This window comes from Ambystoma mexicanum, chromosome 2q (assembly GCF_040938575.1).
Source record: "Ambystoma mexicanum isolate Mex_15411 chromosome 2q, UKY_AmexF1_1, whole genome shotgun sequence".
NCBI classification, from domain to species: Eukaryota; Metazoa; Chordata; class Amphibia; order Caudata; family Ambystomatidae; genus Ambystoma; species Ambystoma mexicanum.
This window is the reverse complement of record NC_090924.1, coordinates 1415635618-1415657738: the sequence shown is the minus strand read 5'-3', so window position 1 is coordinate 1415657738 and position 22121 is coordinate 1415635618. Positions and strand designations below refer to the sequence as shown.

Sequence of the window (22121 nt, the reverse complement as noted above, 5' to 3'; positions counted from 1 at the left end):
CTGGCATTCCACGCATAAAGATGTCTCCTCTAAAAAAAACAATCCCTATGGTCAGGAAGACAACCCATTTGGCCAGGACACTCCGGACCAGGGCCCAGATTGAGGTCAAGATCAGCCTGTGGAAGAAGCACCTTGGCGTTCCCTCCCCCCCCCCCCCCACTCCAACCCCTGACCCAGACGGCATTTGTCTGGATCCACCCTCCTCGCCTCAACAGAGGCAAGTTTAGCCTATTGATGATCATATGGCTTTTAATGCACTCCTGAAAAGGGCTGCGGACCATTTCCAAATTTCCATGCAGGAAGCTGTACAAGAACACTGACTTTGTAGAAGACATGCTGAAGGAGAATCCCCCTACAAGTCAGGCAATACTATTGCTAAATTCCATCAAGAAGGGCCTTGCACCTTCTTTGCTATCCACTTCACTTGCAAGGGTGGTCAACCCTCGAGTTGAAAAACTATTTCGACCCTCTCCTTCTGACCCGTTTGTACATCCGAGGGCATGCCACTCCAGTATCCCTGGTCGTCACTACCACCGGAAAGAGGCCCGTGGTGCTATTGCCTACTTCAGAAACGCCCCCCTACATGGATTGCAAGAAATTGTACGCCCTTGGCAAATGCATCACCACTTAGCAGCATTTTTGACAAGAATTGCTAACAATACTACCTTTCTTGCCAGCTACAGTGATGTGCAGTGTAACCTATTTCAGGAAGGCCTCCAAGAACTCCAGGAACCGGTACTATCACGCCTACTGGCAATTGTCTTGGAAGGGAAACTGGTGACACACAACATCCTAAAGAATAGGTTAGATGCAGCAGAGACAGTGGGGCGCGCTCTAGCCCAAAGTACCCTTCTCAAGAGGCATGCCTGGCTTAAAAGGGATTTAAGAAATAGACCAAGGCCCCTTTAATAAACCGGCAGAAGACAGGAATTTGGTTGGCAGGGCTGTAGGCGATGCCTTAGAAATGGCGAAAAAAATAGCACAAGCCTCACAAGTCTCTTAATGAAATCACGGTTCGACGGTATCAACAACGGGAGGAAACTCACGCCGGTCTTTTTCCCCTTTTGGCACACAACCAGTATGGCACAGGAGGTACATGGTCCTCCGGACAAGGCTCAGCAGGCAACAACCAATACCAGCAGAGGGGCCAGCGAAGAGGCAAAGGCAGGGGCAGAAACTCCATCCCTAGAGGCTCCCCGACCTCCGCTCAGAAATGACTCGCTAGTCCTGGGTACCCTCCCATGCCTCTCCGGTCGGGGGACGTTCAACATCTTACCTTCACGCATGGGAGGGGGGGCCACCTCAAACCACTGGTTGCTCAAGACTGCCGCCCACGGTTATTGTATCGAGTTCTACTGGCCACCTCGATGCCTTCTTCTAAAAACAAGACGCCTATCGCCAGCTCATCTGTGGATTCTGTTGGAAGAGGTGCGGATCCTTCAGGAAAAGGGCACCATAGAAGTCATCCTCATTCATCAGGTAAGCAAGGGTATTTATTCAGTGTACTTCTTTGTACCCACAAAGGATCTCACCATGTGCCCTGTGCTAGAATTGCACCCAGCAAACAAATTTGTCACACCACAAATGTTCAGAATGACAACATTGCAGGAAGTAATCCCACTATTGATGCTGGGGGGGTTACATGGCAGCATTGGATATGAAAGATGCATACTTTCATATTTCAATGTTGCCAGCGCACAGAAAGTACCTAACCTTCATGATAGAGGATAAACACTATCAGTTCACTGTCCTTCCCTTCGGCATTTCCTCAGCCCCAACGGTGTTTACGAAAGTACTGGTGGTAGTAGCTGCTCACCTGCGCAGGCAGTCCATTCCAGTCTATCCCTCCCCCGACGACTGGCTAATAAAAGGGGATTCGTACAGAACATGCCTATCAAATACCCAAAGGACAGTCGACCATGTCTTCAGTCTGGGGTTCTCGATCAACGAGAAAAAGTCCAGCCTATACCCCAGTTAAGTCAAACAGTTCTGGGGGGCTCTAATTTGTACAAAAGACGGGCTAGTCTTTCCCTCCAACGAGAGGGTCCGAAACATGCTTTTCCAGATCCCTCACTATGTAGCCAATCAAGAGGTGACCCTACGCAAAGCAATGCAACTGTTAGGGTTGATGGCCTCCTGCATTTATCTAGTCCCACACATGCGGCTGCGCATGCATCTCATGCAAGAGTGGCTCTCGAGCCGATATGGTGTCTGGGCCAGCGGATAATGGGACGATCTAGTGGTTATCTCGACAGCCCTCGTTCTGTGTCCGTAGTGGTGGTCAAGGGAAAATCTCTTGCAAGGTAAGGCCTTCCCGCCCCCACAGTAGTAGCCACTCTCACCACAGACTCATCTCTGACTGGGTGGGGGGGGGGGGGCCTCACCGCCTTCATCTGATGGTGCACAGCGTTTGGTCCCCAGCTGTAGCTACCAATCACATAAACTTGTTGGAACTGCTAGCAATATTCAAATCCCTAAAGGCCTTTCAAACACACCTCCAGGGACAACAGTCCCAGTCCTCATGGACTGTATTACACCCAGTTATCACATGAACAAAGAAGGGGGCACATACTCTCCCAGGCTATCCAAACTGTCTCCCGGGCTATCCAAACTGTCTCAGAACATATAGAAATGGGCTTTCAAACAAAAGATTACTCCTGTGTCGGCACGTTCCAGGGGAACTCAATCTTCTGGCAGACGTGCTCAGCAGAGACGTCCCACTACCCGTAAAGTACGAGTGGCATTTGCACGAAGACATTGTTCTCAACGTCTTCGCAGACTGGCGCTTCCCAGAGATCAACTTGTTCACGACTCTGTAGAATGCACAATACCCAGATTACGCCTCCAGATACCCACAGAACTGCTCCAAGGGGAACAGACTCTGGCTAACATGGTCAGGGAAATTTGTTTACGTTTTTCCACCAACTCCATGACTAAACAAGATAGTGCATAAGATGCTCCAGTCACGATGATTCTGGTGGCCCTGATGTGGGCCTGCCAACCCTGGGGGTCTCATCTGATGGCAAGGTCAGTCTCCCCTGCGAGGAAGCTTCCATGCCCGTACAGCATGCTGTCACAGGACAGGAGGGAAAACACTTCATCCATGCCTGCAAACACTGAACTTGGCAGCCTAGCTCCTGAGGTCATGGAGTTCAGACACCTCCATCTCCCTCAAAAATGCATGGACATGCTTGGAGGCACGAAAAACCCAACACCAGACATTGCTACTCGAATAAATTGAAACACTTTGTCATCTGGTGCAATGCCAAGAGCATTAATCGTATTGAATGCTTTCCAACACATTATCCTGTACCTAACTCACCTATTAGATTCAGGGCTGGTCTTCAATTCCTTAAAAGACGACTTAGCTGCGCTTTCATACCACACCACACCACATCCCAGAAGATTTTGTGCACTGTACTGACCAGGTTAATGGGGCCTCCCTTTCAACCTATGCATAAGGCTACCCTTAAAGCACTCACTTACAATACCGCCTTCTTGGTGGCAGTCACATCAATAAGGAGAGTTGGTGAACTGCAGGCCCGTTCAGTTCCAGACCCGTTCCTCACGATTCACAAAGATAAGGTGGTTCTGCGCACTCCCCCATGGTTTGCGCCTACATTTATCTCAAAGTTCCATGTGAACCAGTCAATAGAACCACGCACCTTTTTCCAGAACCCCACTAACGTGGCAGAAAGAAGCCTCCACACACTGGATGTGACGAGTGCAGTAATCTATTACCTGCAAAAGACCAGACCAGTAAGGAAAAGAAACCAGTTCTTCGTTTCAGTGGCAGCTGGCAGAGAAGGGGACCCTGTCTCTAAATCCGCTATCTCAAGGTGGACCGTAAACTGCATCACACATTGCTCCACTCTTGCCAAGAGAGATCTGCCCTTCAAGCCCAGAGCACACTCTACTCAGGAAACGGGGGCTTCCATAGCATTCATTGCAAATGTTCCTCTGGAGTCCAACTGTAAAGCTGCAACCTGGAGTTCTGTGCACACCTTTGCACAACACTGCTGCCTGGATACTCACTCTAGGTCTGATTATCAGGTGGGACAAGCAGTGCTAAGACGCCTCTTTGCTACTGTTCCTTCACACATCCTACCACCACTCTGGGTACTGCTCGCTAGTCTATGCACAGCATGCGATTCTAAGCAGATTTACAAGCATCAGAGGACATGCATTGCTAACCGTAATAGCATTTCTGATGATTGTATCTGCTTAGATTCACATGTGCTCACCCTTATTCCCCTCTTGGAGTAGAAGGAACATAGACCTCTCACACCTCTTTGTACTCGCTCACGATGGTCGTAAAGCTCCCTCACGGCAGAATACCCACAATCAGAGGGACATCGACGCGTGTGGGATTTTGGGTACACTACATGTCATGTTAGGGATAGCATTACAGGCACGCTCATGTTGACGTCCCCTTTCGATCCTCGGTAAAAAATGCAATGTCGGACTATATGCACATGTGAATCTAAGCAGATACAATCATCAGAAATGCTATTACATTAAGAAATGCATGTCTTTCCTCAGTCACCGATGTTTCAATTTCAACCAATGTCCTGAGATTATGGCTATCGGCTGAGGTGACAGTATGGTCAGGCGGTCCTATATTGAATGGTCCTGTCTTTTGTAATCGATAGGGGTTTCAGGTAGATTGCGGCCTATGAGGACGATGCCACTGGTTTATCACACCCTACTATTGCTCTTCCATTGTCTATGGGGCTGTTGATCTGGGCCAAGTTCAGAACTTTCCCTTGTTGCTTTTGCTCTGCAGAGTCAGCTAATATCGGACAATTCTCACTTTGAGCCATTGAGACATTTTTTGGTTGTGTGCTTAGAAGAGCTGTAGTGGGTTTTGGTGCGATTAGTGGGACAACTACTGAAGTTATTTCCCCCGCTTCTTTGTAAACCGAGGTTTCTTCCAAATCGCAGAGCCTGTCATCCATCATGATTACGGTGTTGTGGTTGTTCTGTTGTTTCGACTGAGTTCAGGGTTGTTAAATCCAAGCTTGCCTTGAATTTGCTGGAATATCTTTCAGTATTAGTTTCTAGGTCTCTGTATTGGGTAGTGAAACCTGAGCAGTTGGGTTCAATGATATTCGTGCTAGTGGCTTCACTTGTCAGATCTGTGATAACGCAGCTTTTTCTGGCAGGCTTCAGGATTTTTTCTGCAGGGTTCTCTGCCTCTTTTTTTTATTATTGACACAGGTAGTTTATGTAACATTTGTATTTTTCCTTGGTGCGCATGCTTAGTTGTGTCCAGCTCGGAGGAACTTTATATACCCTCAATCTCGCCTTGATAAACATTAGGGATCAGCTCGGAGGCAAGCTGGCTTGTGGAAAGACAAGTGTCTATGATGATTACACTGGATTAAGGGGAGTTCTTTTGGCAGTATCATCCCCCATTTAAGAAGTTATTTTGCAGCTCTTTCTTGCGCTAATTTAAGCAATATGGTCACAGTAGTTTTTGTAATATACTGCCAGAAGATGATTCGTGATCCAATTTTTCTGACGTGACTTGAAAGCTTCTATATGTATGAGTTTGGTGCGAGTCATTGCCAATAACGTGGCTTGATCTTTGTAGTTCTCATTCATAGATTCATACAATTTAAGAAATGGGGCTAGCAAAATTGTTAAAGCTGACATGAGCCTGCAATTGATTTCAAAATCAGATGATGTATTCTGAGGAGGGAGAGGTCGCTTTGCTATTATGGTTCCTTGGTTCTAGACAGTCTTGTCTGAGTGAGCAACAAACCTGCTGTCTGAAGAATCGCTGCAGGTGTCGTTGGCACTCCCACAATCATATTGGTGTTTGTGAAGATAGGAGATATTACAGTATCTTTTATTAGCTTTTGTTTGATTTCTGGTGTAGCTAAAACTCGAGGATTTTGCAATGTTTGTTTTTTGTGTTAAGCATGTTGTCACAGGATGTGCATTTTCATGAGACAAGGTGGCTTGCTGCTGAAAAACTTTATCCAGGATATTCTAGTAGTTCTGTCTCATACGAGTCCTCCGGCTCCAAGCACTGCATGGCTGAGGGTATTAAGTTGGTGTGAGTGCCGTATGACATTTGAGACTTCCTCACATGGCCATGGCCGTGATCAGGTGGTGAGGCTCTACTGGTTGTGAAAGGAGTACATCTCAGCAAGGCTGTAGTCGGATGTGTTTTATTAGTCAGATAATCTTTACTAGAGCGGAGTTTGTCAGGGAGGGTGGCACAAGGAGTTTCAGTATTAAAGGTTGCTGCTTTAGATTTATTTGCAGGCTTTAAATGAACAGGGTTTTCAAACTCTGACCTCAGAACTGGAGCAAAGTCCACTGGTGCAGTGATGGCTTGGGCAATTTTCCAACAAGCAATCTGGTAAGCGACTTAGAAGTGGGGGGGGTAAAGGGGGATCAGTATAGCCTTGGTCATCCCAAGATTTATTGCGAGCGAGGCGCCTTCCGCTTTCTTGGTAGTTTCCAAGGGGGTTCGGAGTGTCATTCGAAGCACACTGTTCTTTGAGACCATTCAATTGGTTCAATTTCAATCGCAGTTGTTAAACTACATTATGCTATAGAGGCAGACTTCCTCGCACAAATAGGTGGCGTGTGGGATTGCAGCTGCTGCAGTTCTAGTATGTTTGACAGAGTGGGAGAATGTGCCAGATGGAAGTCACAGCATTCAAGCTCTCAACTCATCAGGCGTATGTGCGTCCCTCGAAGACTGCTGCTCAATGATTTCGATTTAGGATTTCTCATGGTGCTAGGGCTAACACGCGATGTGCATTCGCCACTCCAGTGGTTTTGTTATTGGGGGGCGATGCTACACAAGTGGCCAACTGCTCGTGCAGCTTGTCACTGGACTCGTTAGCAGGCCTATTTGGCTCTCTGGCGCACCGATACAGTAAGTTTGGTACTTGCTGCAAAGCTGTTTTGATTTTTTAAAACAGACCGATCATTAAGTGAAGGAGATTTCATGGGGGTATATAAATGAGGATTACTCGCTGGACCAGGTCAAGAGTTGTCATTTAATCGGTTTGAAATTGAAAACGCTGTTACTTGTGGAATTGATGTTGCAGTTGTTTTCATTTCCACAATGAAAGCATGAGAGCGGGCTTGGCTTCTGGTGCGTTGGACCAACATTGGGTGTTTGGCCATAGTTGGGGTAAATGTCGCACTCCTGAGCCCCAGAACACTGCATAACATTCTGCACCGCTCCGCTGGGGTAGAGTGCTTTTGTGTGTTCAGGACCACCTCCTAGGATCCAAAAGCAATAGACACAGAGGATAGACTGCCACAACTGAGCAATGCACCGGAACTCTCAGCACAACACTCCACCTTTTATTCTCCGCCTTTTCTTTGTCCTGTGGTCCATGCATTTTTGATCCTGATGGTTAGTGCTGTCTTCATAAGATAATGCAATCGATGCAGGATGTATGTTGTACCTTAGAAAATCCACAAATATAAAAAAGATCAGTTTATCTGGAATGAAGACATCCAGGTCTCATTCGATGTGGATCATACTGTCCCATAGCAAGTGTTTTGCTTAATAGTCTCCATCTGGCGACTTTACCCTTCTTGGTTCCCCAATTTCAGCATGAAGGATGGCGAATAGCGTCTAGATTAAGTAGTGAACATCCTCTTTTATTGGTGAGCAGTGAGTTGGCTGAAGGGAGGGCACTGTCATCTTATTCAGGTTCATTATGGCGATCTGCAAGCAGCTGTGCTATGATGCGCCGATGGAGCCCACAAATTAGCATTGCGTATGTCCCTTGCATTCCAGATAAACCATCGTAAACTACTGCAGAAGGCTCTTCAGAGTTTGTGCCATAATATAGTGAATAGTTTGCTAGCAGAAAAGTGTGAAAACACCCCCAATGGTCTTGCTCCTCTTTTTGCAGTGTTCACTTTCTCTTGCAGGAAAATGCTCTGCGTGACATTATCTTTATCTCCCACTGTTGCTTCTAATAATTTGCCAGTTGGTCTTCCCTGAGCTTTTTCTGTAAGGTTGTCAGAGTGGAAATCTTTGTAAATAAATGTTACCTGCGAACGGTTTTTGCATTGAAGCAGAGGTTCCTGACACAAGTGGGTCTTGGATACCACTTAATGGTAATCTGTGTGTTAATAATACGACCTACATACATGAATGAAAAATATCATACTAGCTAGAATAGTGGGAGGCACCACCCCATTTCAATCTGTATTCAAACACCTTGGGTTTCTCTTGACTTATGTGACCATGTCAGAGACCCAGGAGGCCTACCAGGTTTTTTGCTAAAGCCAGCCCTGCCTCAGAGGCAGGGTGTGGGAGTTGGAGGATCCCAGTCTCTGTCTATTCAACCTGTGCCTTGCTGAACCTCTCCAGTACCACGTCTTCTTATCCCACACCTTCTGAGCAAAATGCTTGCCAATATTTATTTTTTGATTTCCTGCAGCTACCAGAAATCCTTGAGGCTTTGCCCCTACACCATAGCTCTCTCGTAAGAGGCGGACAGAAGCAGCTAATCGGCATAGAGGCTTGTGAGCTAGACCAGCAGTTCCAACACTCAATTTAAAACAGGGCACAAAATTTGAAATGGACTCTCATTGTAGGGGGCTGCCATTACAGGGAGCTGGCAGACGCGCGTACAAAAAGAGGGTAGGGTTTGGAGCCCATTTAATGTTCTGAGACCTGTAACCTGGCCCATGGACAAAGTGAAGGCCATATCTGGCCCGGATAACCAACTGATGTGGAGGGACCAATGAAGATGGAATGCGTTAGATAAGAGGGGACAGACTGAGCATGGCAGTGTGGGCTTTTCGGGTGAGGCCAAAGGAGGAAGAATTGGACCAAGAGACCAGGCGGAGGAAGGACAGTTCCGTCGCACATGAAGGAAAATTGCTAAAAGCGATCTTATCGGGGTTTCAGTGAGATTGATTGGGAGAGTGAAAGAAGTGTTACTGTGGGATAGAGTAGCAGAGAGGAGAGGAGAGGAGAGGGGAGAGGGGAAATAGTAGGCAGAAGACCATAAGAGGGACTGAGAGAGGTGGGAGTAAGATGAGGGAGGAGGGAGAGGAAGGAAAGGGAATCTGGGAAAGGAACTTGAGAGTGCGAGAGCTAGACAGTCCTGGGCAAGTGGAAGACATCCCTTCATAATCTTTTTATTGCTGGGCCATGTTAGGGTTCACCTAGAGGTGATCCCAATGGAAATGTGAGAGAGTAGGTGGGTGCCTTAACGCCATCTGCTGTAGTAAGCTAAATTTACTGATCTCGTGTGGACATCTTGGGGCTTAGGGAAGCCTGTGTTAGGGAGTGCCTGACCCACTGAAAATGAGCAAGAGTGGCAGTCCTTAGCAAGACCCTCTTGAAGAATTATAATGAAAACCCTTGAACCATCTTGTAGACTTGGTGTGTTCTTGAGGGCATCTGTAACACTTAGGAATTGGAACAATTTGAACAGATTACTGCACAAGCTGCAAGCAGCATCCATTTTATAAGCCCTGTTTTGACTGTTACTTTTGCTAAATATTCTTTACCTGCAGGATTGCTTAATTTTTCATTTCGGTTTAGTGTCTTCTTGTAGATTACTTGGTCCTTTGATGACTAAATGTGTAAAGAATGTAGTTTGTCCTTCTTTCCAGGTGTGCCATTAACCTCTCCTTCTTCTAGGAAGTAATTGATGCTGGTGTGCTCCTTAGATCAACTTGCAATGCATTCCTGGAGACCCTGGAAGAATGTATGCAGATCTCACAGGTCACCTTCAACGTAGGCGCCACCTTATCCCCGGCCCCAGAATCCCACCCTGGCGGTATTGTGAAACCAAAGAAGGTAAGATGTTGATAAATTTATGAAACCCTTGAATCTTGCATCATTGTCATCTGATTCGGGCCACAAATCCTCTAAAGAGCGGTCGATCTAAGTACCTAAATCCATATTGCCTTGATGGGAAGGATTGCAGGAGAGAAATTAAAGAAGAAAATGTTTGATTTAGAACTACTATCTAGGAGCAGTGAGATATTAGAGGCCCTGCAAAGATTGTCTCTTGAAAAAGAGGACATCAGATAATTATCTGGTGTGTGGGTGCAAACCACCCAAAATATCATGTAGAATTGAATGTATCCTGCAGGAAACACCTGCTACTTCCTTCCCCTAGGACTAAGGCGTGTACCATATGTGACTAGAGTCGACATTGGTCCCTTACACACGTCAATCCCTTTCAAAACAAGTGCTAATGGGAGTTTGAAACTTGCAGGCCGATTCATGGAATCGATGTGCGCCGAAAAAACGGCGCACGCGTGCGATTCGCAGTGCAAGTGCGATTATCACACAGAAAACATCACACATCAATTCATGGAAGTCCGTGCACGCGCAAAATGTGGGATGTGCGCTGAAAAAGTGCGCGGTGCACGCTGGCGCACAGGTCATCGAACGCCGTGCGATAAGGCCACAGCGAATTCGCACATAGCGCGGCGCACATAACAAAAGTAGGAGTAACACGGGGTGTCACACGCAGAATGGGGAACAACTCGTGAAAATGTGGGCGTCACGGGGGAAGTACAGGAGGCAAGTGCGCAGAACACCCACACGCTCGCCTACAACACGTATTCATGTAATCGAATAGGGAAAAATAGCGCATGGCCAAAGACGCGCACAGGCCCATACATGTCCGCCACACGAAAGCAGGCGGTAGCGTCCCTGCGCAGGAAAAAAAATGTGCGCCAAAGTTCTACACGCGCGAGATGGCCCACACGCGATTGGCCTGGGCGTGTGTATTTCAGAGGTGCACGAGAAGTTCCACACGCGATCGGGCCTGGGGGAGCGTCTGCGTGTATTTCAGACGTGCGCGAGAAGTTCCACACGCGATTGGCCTGGGCGTGTGTATTTCAGAGGTGCACGAGAAGTTTCACACGCGACCGGGCCTGGGGGAGCGTGTGTGTGTGTATTTCAGAGGTGCGCGAGAAGTTTCACACGCGATTGTCCTGGGCGCGTGTATTTCAGAGGTGTGCCCGAGAAGTTTCACACGCGATTGGCCTGGGCGCGTGTATTTCAGAGGTGTGCGCGAGAAGTTCCACATGCGATTGGCCTGGGCGCGTGTATTTCAGAGGTGCGCGAGACGTTCCACACGCGATTGGCCTGGGTGCGTGTATTTCAGAGGTGCGCGAGAAGTTCCACACGCGATTGGCCTGTGTACTTGATTCCATTGGACCAAAGGCCCTGACAGCGCAGGCGCGTCTGTGACGTGACACGCGCGGGCGTGTCCCTGTCCCCGGGGAATGTTACAAGACCAAAAACTGCACGTCCGAGTGTCAGCCCGCGTAATTGGAGGATAGTGCCTCAGTGCGTATACGCGGAAGTGACGTTGGACATGCGGTGTGGTTTAAAAGGTGCGTGTAGTACGTCATTTCCTTGTACGTGCTTCCCGTGGAGAGCGAGTGGGTGAAATCTGTACTTCTTGTCGGTTCACACGCGATTTACTTCACAGCGTTTCTAGTTCGTTCTCCCTGTTACCTCTGTCAGTATTTTTCTGATTTTCTCTTTGACCTGTTTGCTCAAACAGCGTTGACTTCTCCTTCTGTCCTGTCTCCTCAGACAGTGTACAATTCTTCTTTTGGCGGGGGTGTTGCCAACGCGCACACGCGCGTATTTTTCACGCTCTTTTCCCAGGCAGACGGTGAGTCGCGCACGTATTTACCAACTGTGCTTGCCCCGTGTGTAGCGTACCCCTTCAGAGGTCATTGTAGGCTGCGTGTGACACGCATACGTTCATTTTTGTGTTTCTGGGTGCCACAGCGTAGTGCAGGTTCCTTTTCCCACGCACGTGGTCTACGAGGGGTCGCGTGCACGTCATTTTCTGTTTTAGGGGTGTCTGTGCGTTGCATGACCCGTCATCTTTCCCCAGGGGTTCCATACAGCCTTGGGTACGAATTCCATCTAGTACCCTACCCTTTTGACCCCCAATTGCCCAGGACAATTGTCCACTGCAACTCCCATATGCACAACTCCATCAGTGCCGTAGCTGGGAGGCGAGCAAGTGGTAAGGGTGGCAAAGGTGGCCGAGCCTCAAGAGGTGGGCGTGGTAGGGGACGTGGCCAGGATTTGCAGACTCCCCCCTAGCCCCCCACGTGTGGAAGACCAGTCAGGGACACACACCCCCCCCCCCCATGGTTGAGGGAAACGTGGATGACACCATCCCTGCTCAGCCCTTGTTGGACCGGCCCGTTGTGGCACCTGACCTAGCACAGGGTGACTCCCAGGCTGACTTCCAGGTTGCCAAGTCTAGGCCACGGGTGGCGGCGCAAGCCAGTGTCACCAGGCCACGTGGTACAGGGGCAGCCATGTCATCTGCTGCCCCGAGTAGGCAGGGTGGGGAGGCTGCAGGGCAACTGCAGCTCCGTCCACCCCAGCTCTGACTTTCCCAGCAAGGACAGTGTTGGTCCAGGTACATCAGACTGAGGTTCCCCCTGCCATCATCACACTTCAGCTAATGCCTGCAGAAAGTCATGTGGTCAGTGTGCCATCGCACACTACAACTACACAGTCCACCGGTGCTCCTGCCTCTAGTGTCCAGAGCGGCGTAGGGCACTCCGGATGCCCACCACCCACAAAAAGAAAGAGGAAGATTGCTCGTCCAGTACAGGCTGATGACCCCGACACGGCTACACGGTCCGGCACCCCAAGGAAGCCTAGCTTCAATGATGCCGAACTGGATGCACTTGTGCAGTATGTGTCCGAACATGACGCCGAAATGTTGGTTACTTCAGGGTGTAGGATTACACCTGCTCGACGTCAGGCACACTGACAGTCCATCGCGGACAGCATAAGTGCCCTTGGGTTTATGAGGCGCACGGCTGATGAGTGCTACAAGCGCTGGAACGACCTTAAGCGTAGGGCAAAGAAAAAGCTGGCCTCAAGTCATGCCGCAACTCTGGTGACTGGAGGTGGGTCTCCACAAGAGGACATAGAACTCACTCTACATGAGCATGTTCCTGGGACCTACGTCACAGAGGAGCAGATCCAAGGTGTGGGAGAACTGTCAGATTACGAGGCATTGTCCGGTGAGTGCACATGCATGTGTGTGTGATCCATGTGTATGTTGTTTGTGGGAGGGGTTCTGGTTGAGTGCCAGGTCAGGGTGTGTGTGCGCCTGAGTGTTTTGGGCCACCCATGTGCTTCATCCAATGCATTCGGCGCCCCGGGATTTGGGTATTACAGTATCCCTTCTGGCCACAGTAGGCGTTTTGCACTACATCGCGCCAGTTGCCCTTGAAGTGGCATCTTGCTACAACATTGTTCCGTATTTAGCTGTGTTCATTCAGGCTGATTGTAGAAATTCACCTGGTTCTACTGCGCATCACTCTGCCCTATTGTCACATATGACATGCCTATGGTACATGCCATCTGTGTGATGGCATGTGTCATGTATGTGTATTGGACATGCCACTCACAGGCCAATGTGTGATGGCACTGCTAGCCAGCATGCAGCTGATGTGTTGCTCTCCCATCTTGGTGTCATCAGTGTCTGACATTTTCCTCCCCTTCCAACTCATGGACAGTGCATGCATGGGAGGGTTATAGTCATGTGGGACATGTGTAAATCAAGTACTGGTACTGTAGCTTGTCTGGCCTAATAGCGTGCCATGGTGCTAATGCCTGTTTCCATTTTTTGTCTTTCATGTTTTTGCAGAGGATGACGCACCTGATGCTGTTGAGGGAGAGGAGATGGTGCAGGCCCAGTAGGGATCTGAAGCACGACCAGGCACCAGTGGGGACGTGGTTTGGTGGTGGGGGAGAACCCTCTCTTGCTGCAGGCCATACTGTCCAGGGGTGTCCCTGGCTGCACCTCCCCAGAACTCTTTTCAGGTGTTGATTCGGATGAGGCCTATGTGGATTTGCAGGTATGTGTTCATGGAAGGGATACTGTTCTGTCCGACCCACCTGCACCAGGGGTAGAGCCCAATATGGGGATGTCAGTGTTGGTAGGTGCGCTTATGGTGGTTACGGATGCAGGGCCACACTCCGCAACATCTGATCCTGTTCCTGGGCCAGCAGTTCAGAGGGGAAATGCAGTCCTGCAGCCTCAGGCAGTGCCGACACAGCAAGGTGCAGTTCGCCTTGCCCCAGACAGGTGTGGTGCTCGCCCGCCACCGGGCAATACCGCATGGGAGCAATCCATTTACTGTATGGCCAACCAACAGGCAGCATCATCAGAAATGATTGCTCAAGCCATGGAGAGGGTGACCACTTCCATTGTCCCCCCAGAAAGGCAGATGGAGCTACTACAGCAGGCAACAGACTCCATTTGCCAATCAGTCAGGGAGGACATGTTGGCGTCCAACAGGGACAGACAGGCGGCCCTGGACAATCTGAGGGAATCAATTTCTCTAGATGCCCAGGGAAAGAGGGAAGCACTGAGGGGAGAGGTCCGGCACCTCAGGCAGACTCTTGTGGACCTTGAGGCGTCCACTGTCACCAGGATGGAACAGCTGCTGGAGTGTCACCCGTACGCTCTCAGCAGAGATGCAGGCAACTCGGGCGGAGGTCCGGGCAACACGTCGGGTGTTGCATGGGGATCTCCGCACCATATCCCTCCAGAACGAGGCCTTCCACACCCGCATGCTTGCTGCCATGGAGGACCAAACTAGGGCTTTGCGTGGGCTGCCTCCCATAGCACCACCACCACCTCCTGTGGCAGCAGCAGCACAGGTTGAGGAGAGCGAATCAAGCAGTGAATCTCCCACTATTTAGTAGCCGTGCAGGCTTTCAGCCCATGGAGGTGTTTTTTTCTCACAACATTCACGCAGGTGGCTGTTGGTGGGCACCCTGTCCTCGGACCTCCTGGGTGGCCTCCCCCACATACCCTGGCCCACACATGGCCATTTCTGATTTTTTGTTGCAGTGTGGTGCCTTGTGTGGCTCCCGTGGGCATCCACTGTATTCCGGCTGGGCACATGCAGGCTTGTCCTGAGTTTGGGTTAGATGCTTGGGTTTGTGAGACACACACCCCTCCTGCTTCCCATTTCCATGGGCTTGCAAAGGGTGTGCCCAAGTGACAGTGACTTACACAGTGACGTTGGACTCCCACGACATGTGTGGGCATTCTGTAGTCAATGCTGTGTATACATTCCTAGTGCATATTGTTGTTGTATTGTGCACTGCATTGTGTATTGATGTGTGCTTGTGCATCCATGTCTCCCTCCTAATTTGCAGGTTCATTCCTCATGTCTTGACAAGGCCGTCCACTTTGGAGATGGAGCTCATGTTGTGAGCAGTGGACTTCCAGATGTGCGTGGCAACAACACTGTACAGTTGGAGGTGGTGGATGTGCTGGCATTCTCATGTTGTAAGACTACGTATCCTTTGCCTTAGTACTGTCCTGTTTATGCTATGTTGATTGTATTGTGGTAAGTATTTGGTCATGTGTGTTGTTTTTTCTACATTTATGTGGGCATATTGTGTGTGGCCAGTTTCCATTAGGGACACTGTACTTTGTGACACGTGTCATGTTTGGGGGATGACTTTGTTTGCTCTCACATGGCGTGTTGGGTGGCGGTGCTGGGGAGGGGTTGGGTGACCTGGCACTGTTGTCATGTTGTATCTTGCAAGGGGGTAATGATTTTAGCAGCATAGAAGTGTGTCTTTTGAACACAGCATTGGTGGTGTTTGTGTAGGTAGGGAAACACACAGTGGAACACTTCCAGATGTACAATCTCAGGCTGGTATGGTTGTGACAGTTGACTGTCCATTGACACATCATGATTGTCAGCTGGTATGTGCCAGGGCTGTGTGCACGCCACAGGGGTGTGATTTTATGTGAAGTAATTAGCCACGAGCTGCGTACGGGCTGCCTCACCCGTGCCCTTTCCCCTCCCATGCGCAGTGGGCATGCATGTGGTTGGGGATTGGGGGCACCACCATGTCCACGGCCAGGCCCCGGCGTGTTGCAACGTTGTGCAGGACACATGCTGCCACTATGATCCTGCACACTACTGGGGGAGCGTATAACAGCTGTCCGCCAGAACGGTCAAGGGAGCGGAAGCGTGACTTGAGCACTCCGAATGTGCACTCTACGATGCCCCGGGTTGCAATGTGGGCTGTGTTGTATCTTACCTGGGGTGGCGTGGTGGGGTTCCGAGTTGGCGTCATCATGTGGGTGCTGAGAGGGTAGGCACTGTCCCCTGGGGAGGTGGTGATGGGTATCATTAGTGGGGTTGTGACTTTACTCCGTATCTGACATGCATGCATGCGCAGTGGCATTTAAACTCACCGAGCAGCCATGTACCGCCATGCCGCCCCGCTTCTATGTCCCGGTTTAGGGTAGACATTCTGTAGATGAAACTGTCGTGGGTGGAGCCTGGATAGTTGGCGTATACTGAGGTGATGATTCCCTTGGCATCACATACTACCTGGGCGTTGATGGAATGCCAGTGCTTGCGGTTTCTATAGATGTGCTCAGTTGCCCTGGGGGGACGTAGAGCCACATGGGTGCAATCAATGGCACCTAGCACTTTGGGGAATTGTGCCACCCTGTAGAAATCCTGGGCAACAGCCTGCCTTTCTGCAGGTGTTCTGGGCAGGTATATGTGCCTGCGGACTGATGGGCGTGCAGTGATGATGGCCAAGACCTGGTGTAGGCAGCGTGACTGCGTGGCCTGTGACACCCCCCCCACTATGGCACTTGTCCGCTGAAATGATCCAGTGGCCAGGAAGTGCAGTACATTGAGGACCTTCTCCAGGGAGCTGAGTGCTTGGGAGCACAGGGTGGTTGATGTGAGGTCATCCTCCCACTCACTGACCAGGTCGAGTATTATGTGAGGTGGAAACCTGTACCTCCCATACACATGGTCATCAGGCATCCCAAAAAGGCTGGTTCTGGGTGTAAAAATTCTGGCCCGGACTATCCTCCTCCTGCGGTATCCCACGGCCGCTGCTGCTAGGAACGGTATGTTCATCCTGGCGTCTGAGCTTGTTTGTTGTTTGCGTGCACTTTTATGCTGTGCGGGTGGACGTACGCCTACTTCCTGCTGGCGTACGTGTTTCCGGATTGGCCACGTTCGATTCCATGAATACGTGTTGTAGGCGAGCGTGTAAAAATTCCTGCGCAGCCTTGGAATACCCGCACCCAGCCCAATCGCGTGTGGAACTTCTCACGCACCCCTGAAATACACGTACCCCGCTCCCCCAGGCCTGATCACATGTGGAACTTCTCGCGCACCTCTGAAATACACGCACACGCTCCCCCAGGCCCGATCGCGTGTGGAACTTCTCGCGCGCCTCTGAACTACATGCGCCCAGGCCAATCGCGTGTGGAACTTCTCGCGCACCCCTGAAATACACGCACACGCTCCCCCAGGCCCGATCGCGTGTGGTACTTCTCGCGCACCTCTGAAATACACGCGCCCAGGCCATTCGCGTGTAGAACTTCTTGCGCACCCCTGAAATACACGCACACGCTCCCCCAGGCCCGATCGCGTGCGAGACTTCTCGCACACCCCTGAAATACACGCACACGCTCCCCCAGGCCCGATCGCGTGTGGAACTTCTCGCGCACCTCTGGAATACACGCGCCCAGGCCAATCACATGTGGAACTTCTTGCGCACCCCTGAAATACACGCACCCAGCCCGTTCGCGTGTGAAACTTCTCGCACACCTCTGAAATACATGCACACGCTTCCCCAGGCCAGATCGCGTGTGAGACTTCTCGCGCACGCGTGTTCCCGAAACCCGTAATACACGTTCCCCGCTTTGCGTTTGCTGTTTGCCAGTCCGGTAAACTGGTACAGGGTTGGCGCAGCCCTTTGCGATGGTTTTGCGATCTTGATGGCTTTTCCTTGCGCGAGGGCGTTCTTGGGGGCGTAACTGGCGCTGCTGCAAGGTCGCTGCGCCACTCTGCAACACGTCTGCTTTTGGAGGCGAGAATCCATGAATACGCTGTGCGCGGAAATTGATTTTATCGCACGCGGCTGGCGCAAACATTCGCACGGGCACGCTGAGCGCCAGCCGCGTGCGACACTTTTGTGAGGAATTACATGAATCGGCCTATAAGTAGAGCCAGAAATTCACTCAGATTCTTCTCAACCCTTTTACCTCTGTGCTTGGCCAGTGACTCCGCTCCCAGGATTGGTAAATTGCTGTGACAAGCAATAATACTGGAACTTTGGGTTTTGATTTAGAATTCAGGTGGTATTGCCCGTCATGAGCTGGCACTTTGGCCTAGCATGAGGTTGGATTCTCTCCTGGTTTATGGTGGAATTTGATCTTCCATGGGTTTGGGGGGGGGGGGTGATGGAAGTCTCCTCTTCCAGGTCCTTGAGTTTGGCAGCAGCAGTTTTCACTTTATACTAGTTGTTTCCTGCAATGCCGTTTGGGGGAATTGAACTCAGATTGAAAGGCACCTTTCTCTGTTATACGCTCTTTGTATTGTTGTGCTTACTTACCTTAAGAAACAAGCACCTCGCGCGCCTTCAGGCTTCTCTGCTGACGCAGATTGAAGTACTATCACTGGGAACTACATTTCCCAGAATATCCAAACGTTGCCTTAAGGAAACGTCAGGCGCTTCAGCGACGAAGCCGGTCTACGCCGGTCCCGGCGGACCTTCATATTAACACCTCCTACTCAGGTTAGTCTGCCCCAGGTGGCTAGTCAGAAACTACTAATTGAGCGCTGCGCTGCACGCCATACTGTAGCGTTTGTAACATAGGGCACTGAACTTTATTTGTTGCGCCCTGCGCCTTGCCAGACTGCAATAGAATAAAAGCTCAGTCCCATAAGGACTGAAGCAAGAGACTTGTAACATAAAGTTGTTTCTTTCAACATAGGTGTACTGCAAGCTGAAATTTGAAAATTAGAGTTAAGCCAGCATTATATTTAAAATTCACTCAGATTGAAAGGCACCTTTCTCTGTTATACGCTCTTTGTATTGTTGTGCTTACTTACCTTAAGAAACAAGCACCTCGCGCGCCTTTAGGCTTCTTTGCTGACGCAGATTGAAGTACTACCACTGGGAACTATATTTCCCAGAATCCCCAAACGTCGCCTTAAGGAAACGTCAGGCGCTTCAGCGCCGGCGCTTCCGCGACGAAGCCGGTCTACGGCGTCCCACGGCGCACGGCTGAAATCGCTGCCGGATTTCAATCACTGGCACTGCCAACCTAAAACACAGGTATGGGCTATCCCAATATAAGCGACCTCCTGTCTCAAGCTGTCATATTACAGCGACAAGGCATGGTCCAGGAATTTCTCAGAAACAGACCTGAGCACACCACCTAAAGAACAAAATGCATTACAGACCTGTAGCACACCACCTAAAGCTGACACACATACTGAAACAACTCACGAGATAGTGGACAATAATGCCAATCTTAAAATCGCATTACTAAACACTAGGTCTATGACCAAACATGCACAAGAAATACATGATTATATCATTGATGAAAATTTAGACATTCTATATATAATGGAAACTTGGTTACAAGAACCTGTTGGACCAACCATCGATATTGCTATCCCACCTGACTACAACATCTACCTTAAAAATAGAGATATCGGAAAGGGCGGAGGAGTGGCGATTATCGCAAGAAACTCTAAGCTTTTTACCACCCCGATTCAGTGCTCAGGATGTGAAATTATTCACCTCAAACTGACTCCCACCCAAAATAACTGTATAAACATAACCTTATACAGACCTCCATCTTTAACATCAGATTTTAATGATGAAATTGTGAATATTCTAAACCATCTCAAATCCATCAATACAGAAACTATATTGATGGGCGACATAAATAGATGGAGAGGAAATCAACATGACCAACAAGCTCTAACATTAGAAGAGGACCTACAAAATAGTGATTTTACCATCATCAACAAAGGCCCCACGGCTATTACAGGGAAGCAGCTGGACTGGATTGTCACAAACAGTTCTAATGTAACTCTGCTTGGCACCCATCCATGTATCTGGTCAGATCACTTCAAAATTGAAATCTCCTTGACTCTAAACTTTAAAAAGGAAAAACCATTTAACATACCGAAATCAGTTTTTGATCGGAATTTAAAGAAAATTACGAGTAGCATGCTCTCCGAAGAAATGCTGGAAATTATGAATAACACCAAGGATGAAGACACTTGTGAACATTTAATAGCCATATACAATCAAGGCATGACAAAATTACTAGACCTTCACGCCCCACTTAAAAACAAGAAAGTCCGACCCAACTCTAGCCACCAAAAATGGTTTAATGCAGAAGCTGTAGAACTCGAGAAGGACAAAAGGAACCTTGAGAGGAAATGGCTTAAAGAACCTTCAGAAACCAATAAAACAAATTGGAAGAATGTAGACCGCATCTACAAATCCAAAATTATAGATTTGAAGAAAAATCACTATAATATCATTAGTACTGCGGCAAATTCCACTGGAAAGCCATTCCAGATTCTAAAATCTTTAGACAAACCTACAACTCTTACTCCACCATTCCAACCAACTGACATGGATTGCGAGAAAGTCCAAACCGCATTTCACAATAAAATCGTCAAAGCTAAAGAAAACATCATAAATTGTCAGACTACAAATACCTCATTTGACACCAATCTTTTAGAGAATAAGACCAAATCAGAACACCCCAAATTTCAATTCAGGTCCATTACTCTTGAAGAAATGGAAAAAGTACTCGCCAGCATGAGATGCACATCATGTCTGGAAAATGTATTATCTCCAAAATTTATCCTGGACAATATAGCTATTTCTGCCTCTTTCTTTAGAAGAATGGTCAACGCTTCTTTCAGGGATTTAACAGTACCTAACATTATCAAAACAGTCACGGTCACTCCATTACCCAAGAAACCGGATCTCAACCAACAAGACCCAGCCAACCTTAGACCTATAACTAACTGCAATTTTCTGTTGAAAATCTTGGACAAAGTGGCTACAGAACAACTACAAAGCTATGTGGACAGAAATAACTTATTACATCCACAGCAGTCCGGAGTTAGATCCAGTCATAGTACAGAATCGGCTCTGTTAGATCTCCAGACAGAAATGCTGTCTACATTAGATAAAGGCAAATCAGGCCTACTGATATTGTTGGACCTCTCGGCAGCATTTGATTTGCTGGACCACACAAAACTCATAGAAGCCCTGAAAAAATCAGGAAACTGCTCTTGAGGGGCTATTGAATGGATAGCTTCCTTTCTTCAAAATAGGCAATCGAGGATTGTCTGGGGAAATAAAACATCTAAAACCAAACCGGTGGACTGTGGCGTCCCACAAGGAGCCAGTTTCTCCCCACTCCTTTTCAATCTCTACATGCACTGCCTTTGCACCATGCTCTCCCAAATGGGCATATTTTTCACGAACTTTGCTGATGACACCCAGCTGGTCTTAGAACTTAGTGGGGACTACGACAAGGATAGTGACATGCTCTCATCATTATACAGCATCATAGAATGCTGGATGAAAGCAAATTGGATGTGCTTAAACGGCTCTAAAACCGAACTCATGATATTCGGTTCCACACAGGCCAGAAGAAAACTGAGCCCACTCTACTCCTCGTTCTTCATTAAAAACACCCAAATACCAATCTCAGAAAAAGTGAAGACCTTAGGAGTATATCTTCAAGCCTCATTAGGTGCTGAAGCACACACAGCTTACTTAAAGAAAAACTGTCAATACCACCAGATACTACTAAGAAAAATTAGACCTTTGTTAGACCAAAAGAATAGCACGACTATTGCTAGGGCTTCAATACTATCCAGATTGGATTATGGTCATGCCCTACTATTAGGAGCAAATAGCAACTGCGTGAAGAAATGTCAGGTGATTCAAAATAACGCCATCAGGACCATCACTGGAAAAACCTGGAGGGAACACATCACTGGTGAAAGAAAGGCCCTCCATTGGTTGGCCATGAAAGAAAGAATCATGTTTAAATCTCTTACTATGGTTCACCGCTGCTTATACGGCAATGCACCAGCTTGCCTCAAAAAACATTTCAATTGGTATACCCCTACTAGGCGACTCAGATCCTCTAATACAGGACAACTACACACCTCCACAACTAAAAAACAGCACAGACTTGGAAAAGCCTTTCCGACTCTTAAGTATAAAAAAATGGAACGAACTACCCATCACACTGAAGCTCGAGTCCAACTACATT

At 48.7% G+C, this 22121-nt stretch overlaps 1 protein-coding gene across 1 annotated transcript in view; it reads left to right on the top strand.

Annotated features, from left to right (window-relative positions):
* The window catches only part of PLEKHA8 (pleckstrin homology domain containing A8), a 353037-nt gene that overhangs the window by 171107 nt on the left and 159809 nt on the right, over positions 1-22121 (top strand). The window contains exon 5 of the mRNA XM_069648916.1: positions 9644-9802. Within this exon, the coding sequence (XP_069505017.1) occupies positions 9644-9802 (159 nt within the window). The remainder of the gene's footprint in view (positions 1-9643; positions 9803-22121) is intronic.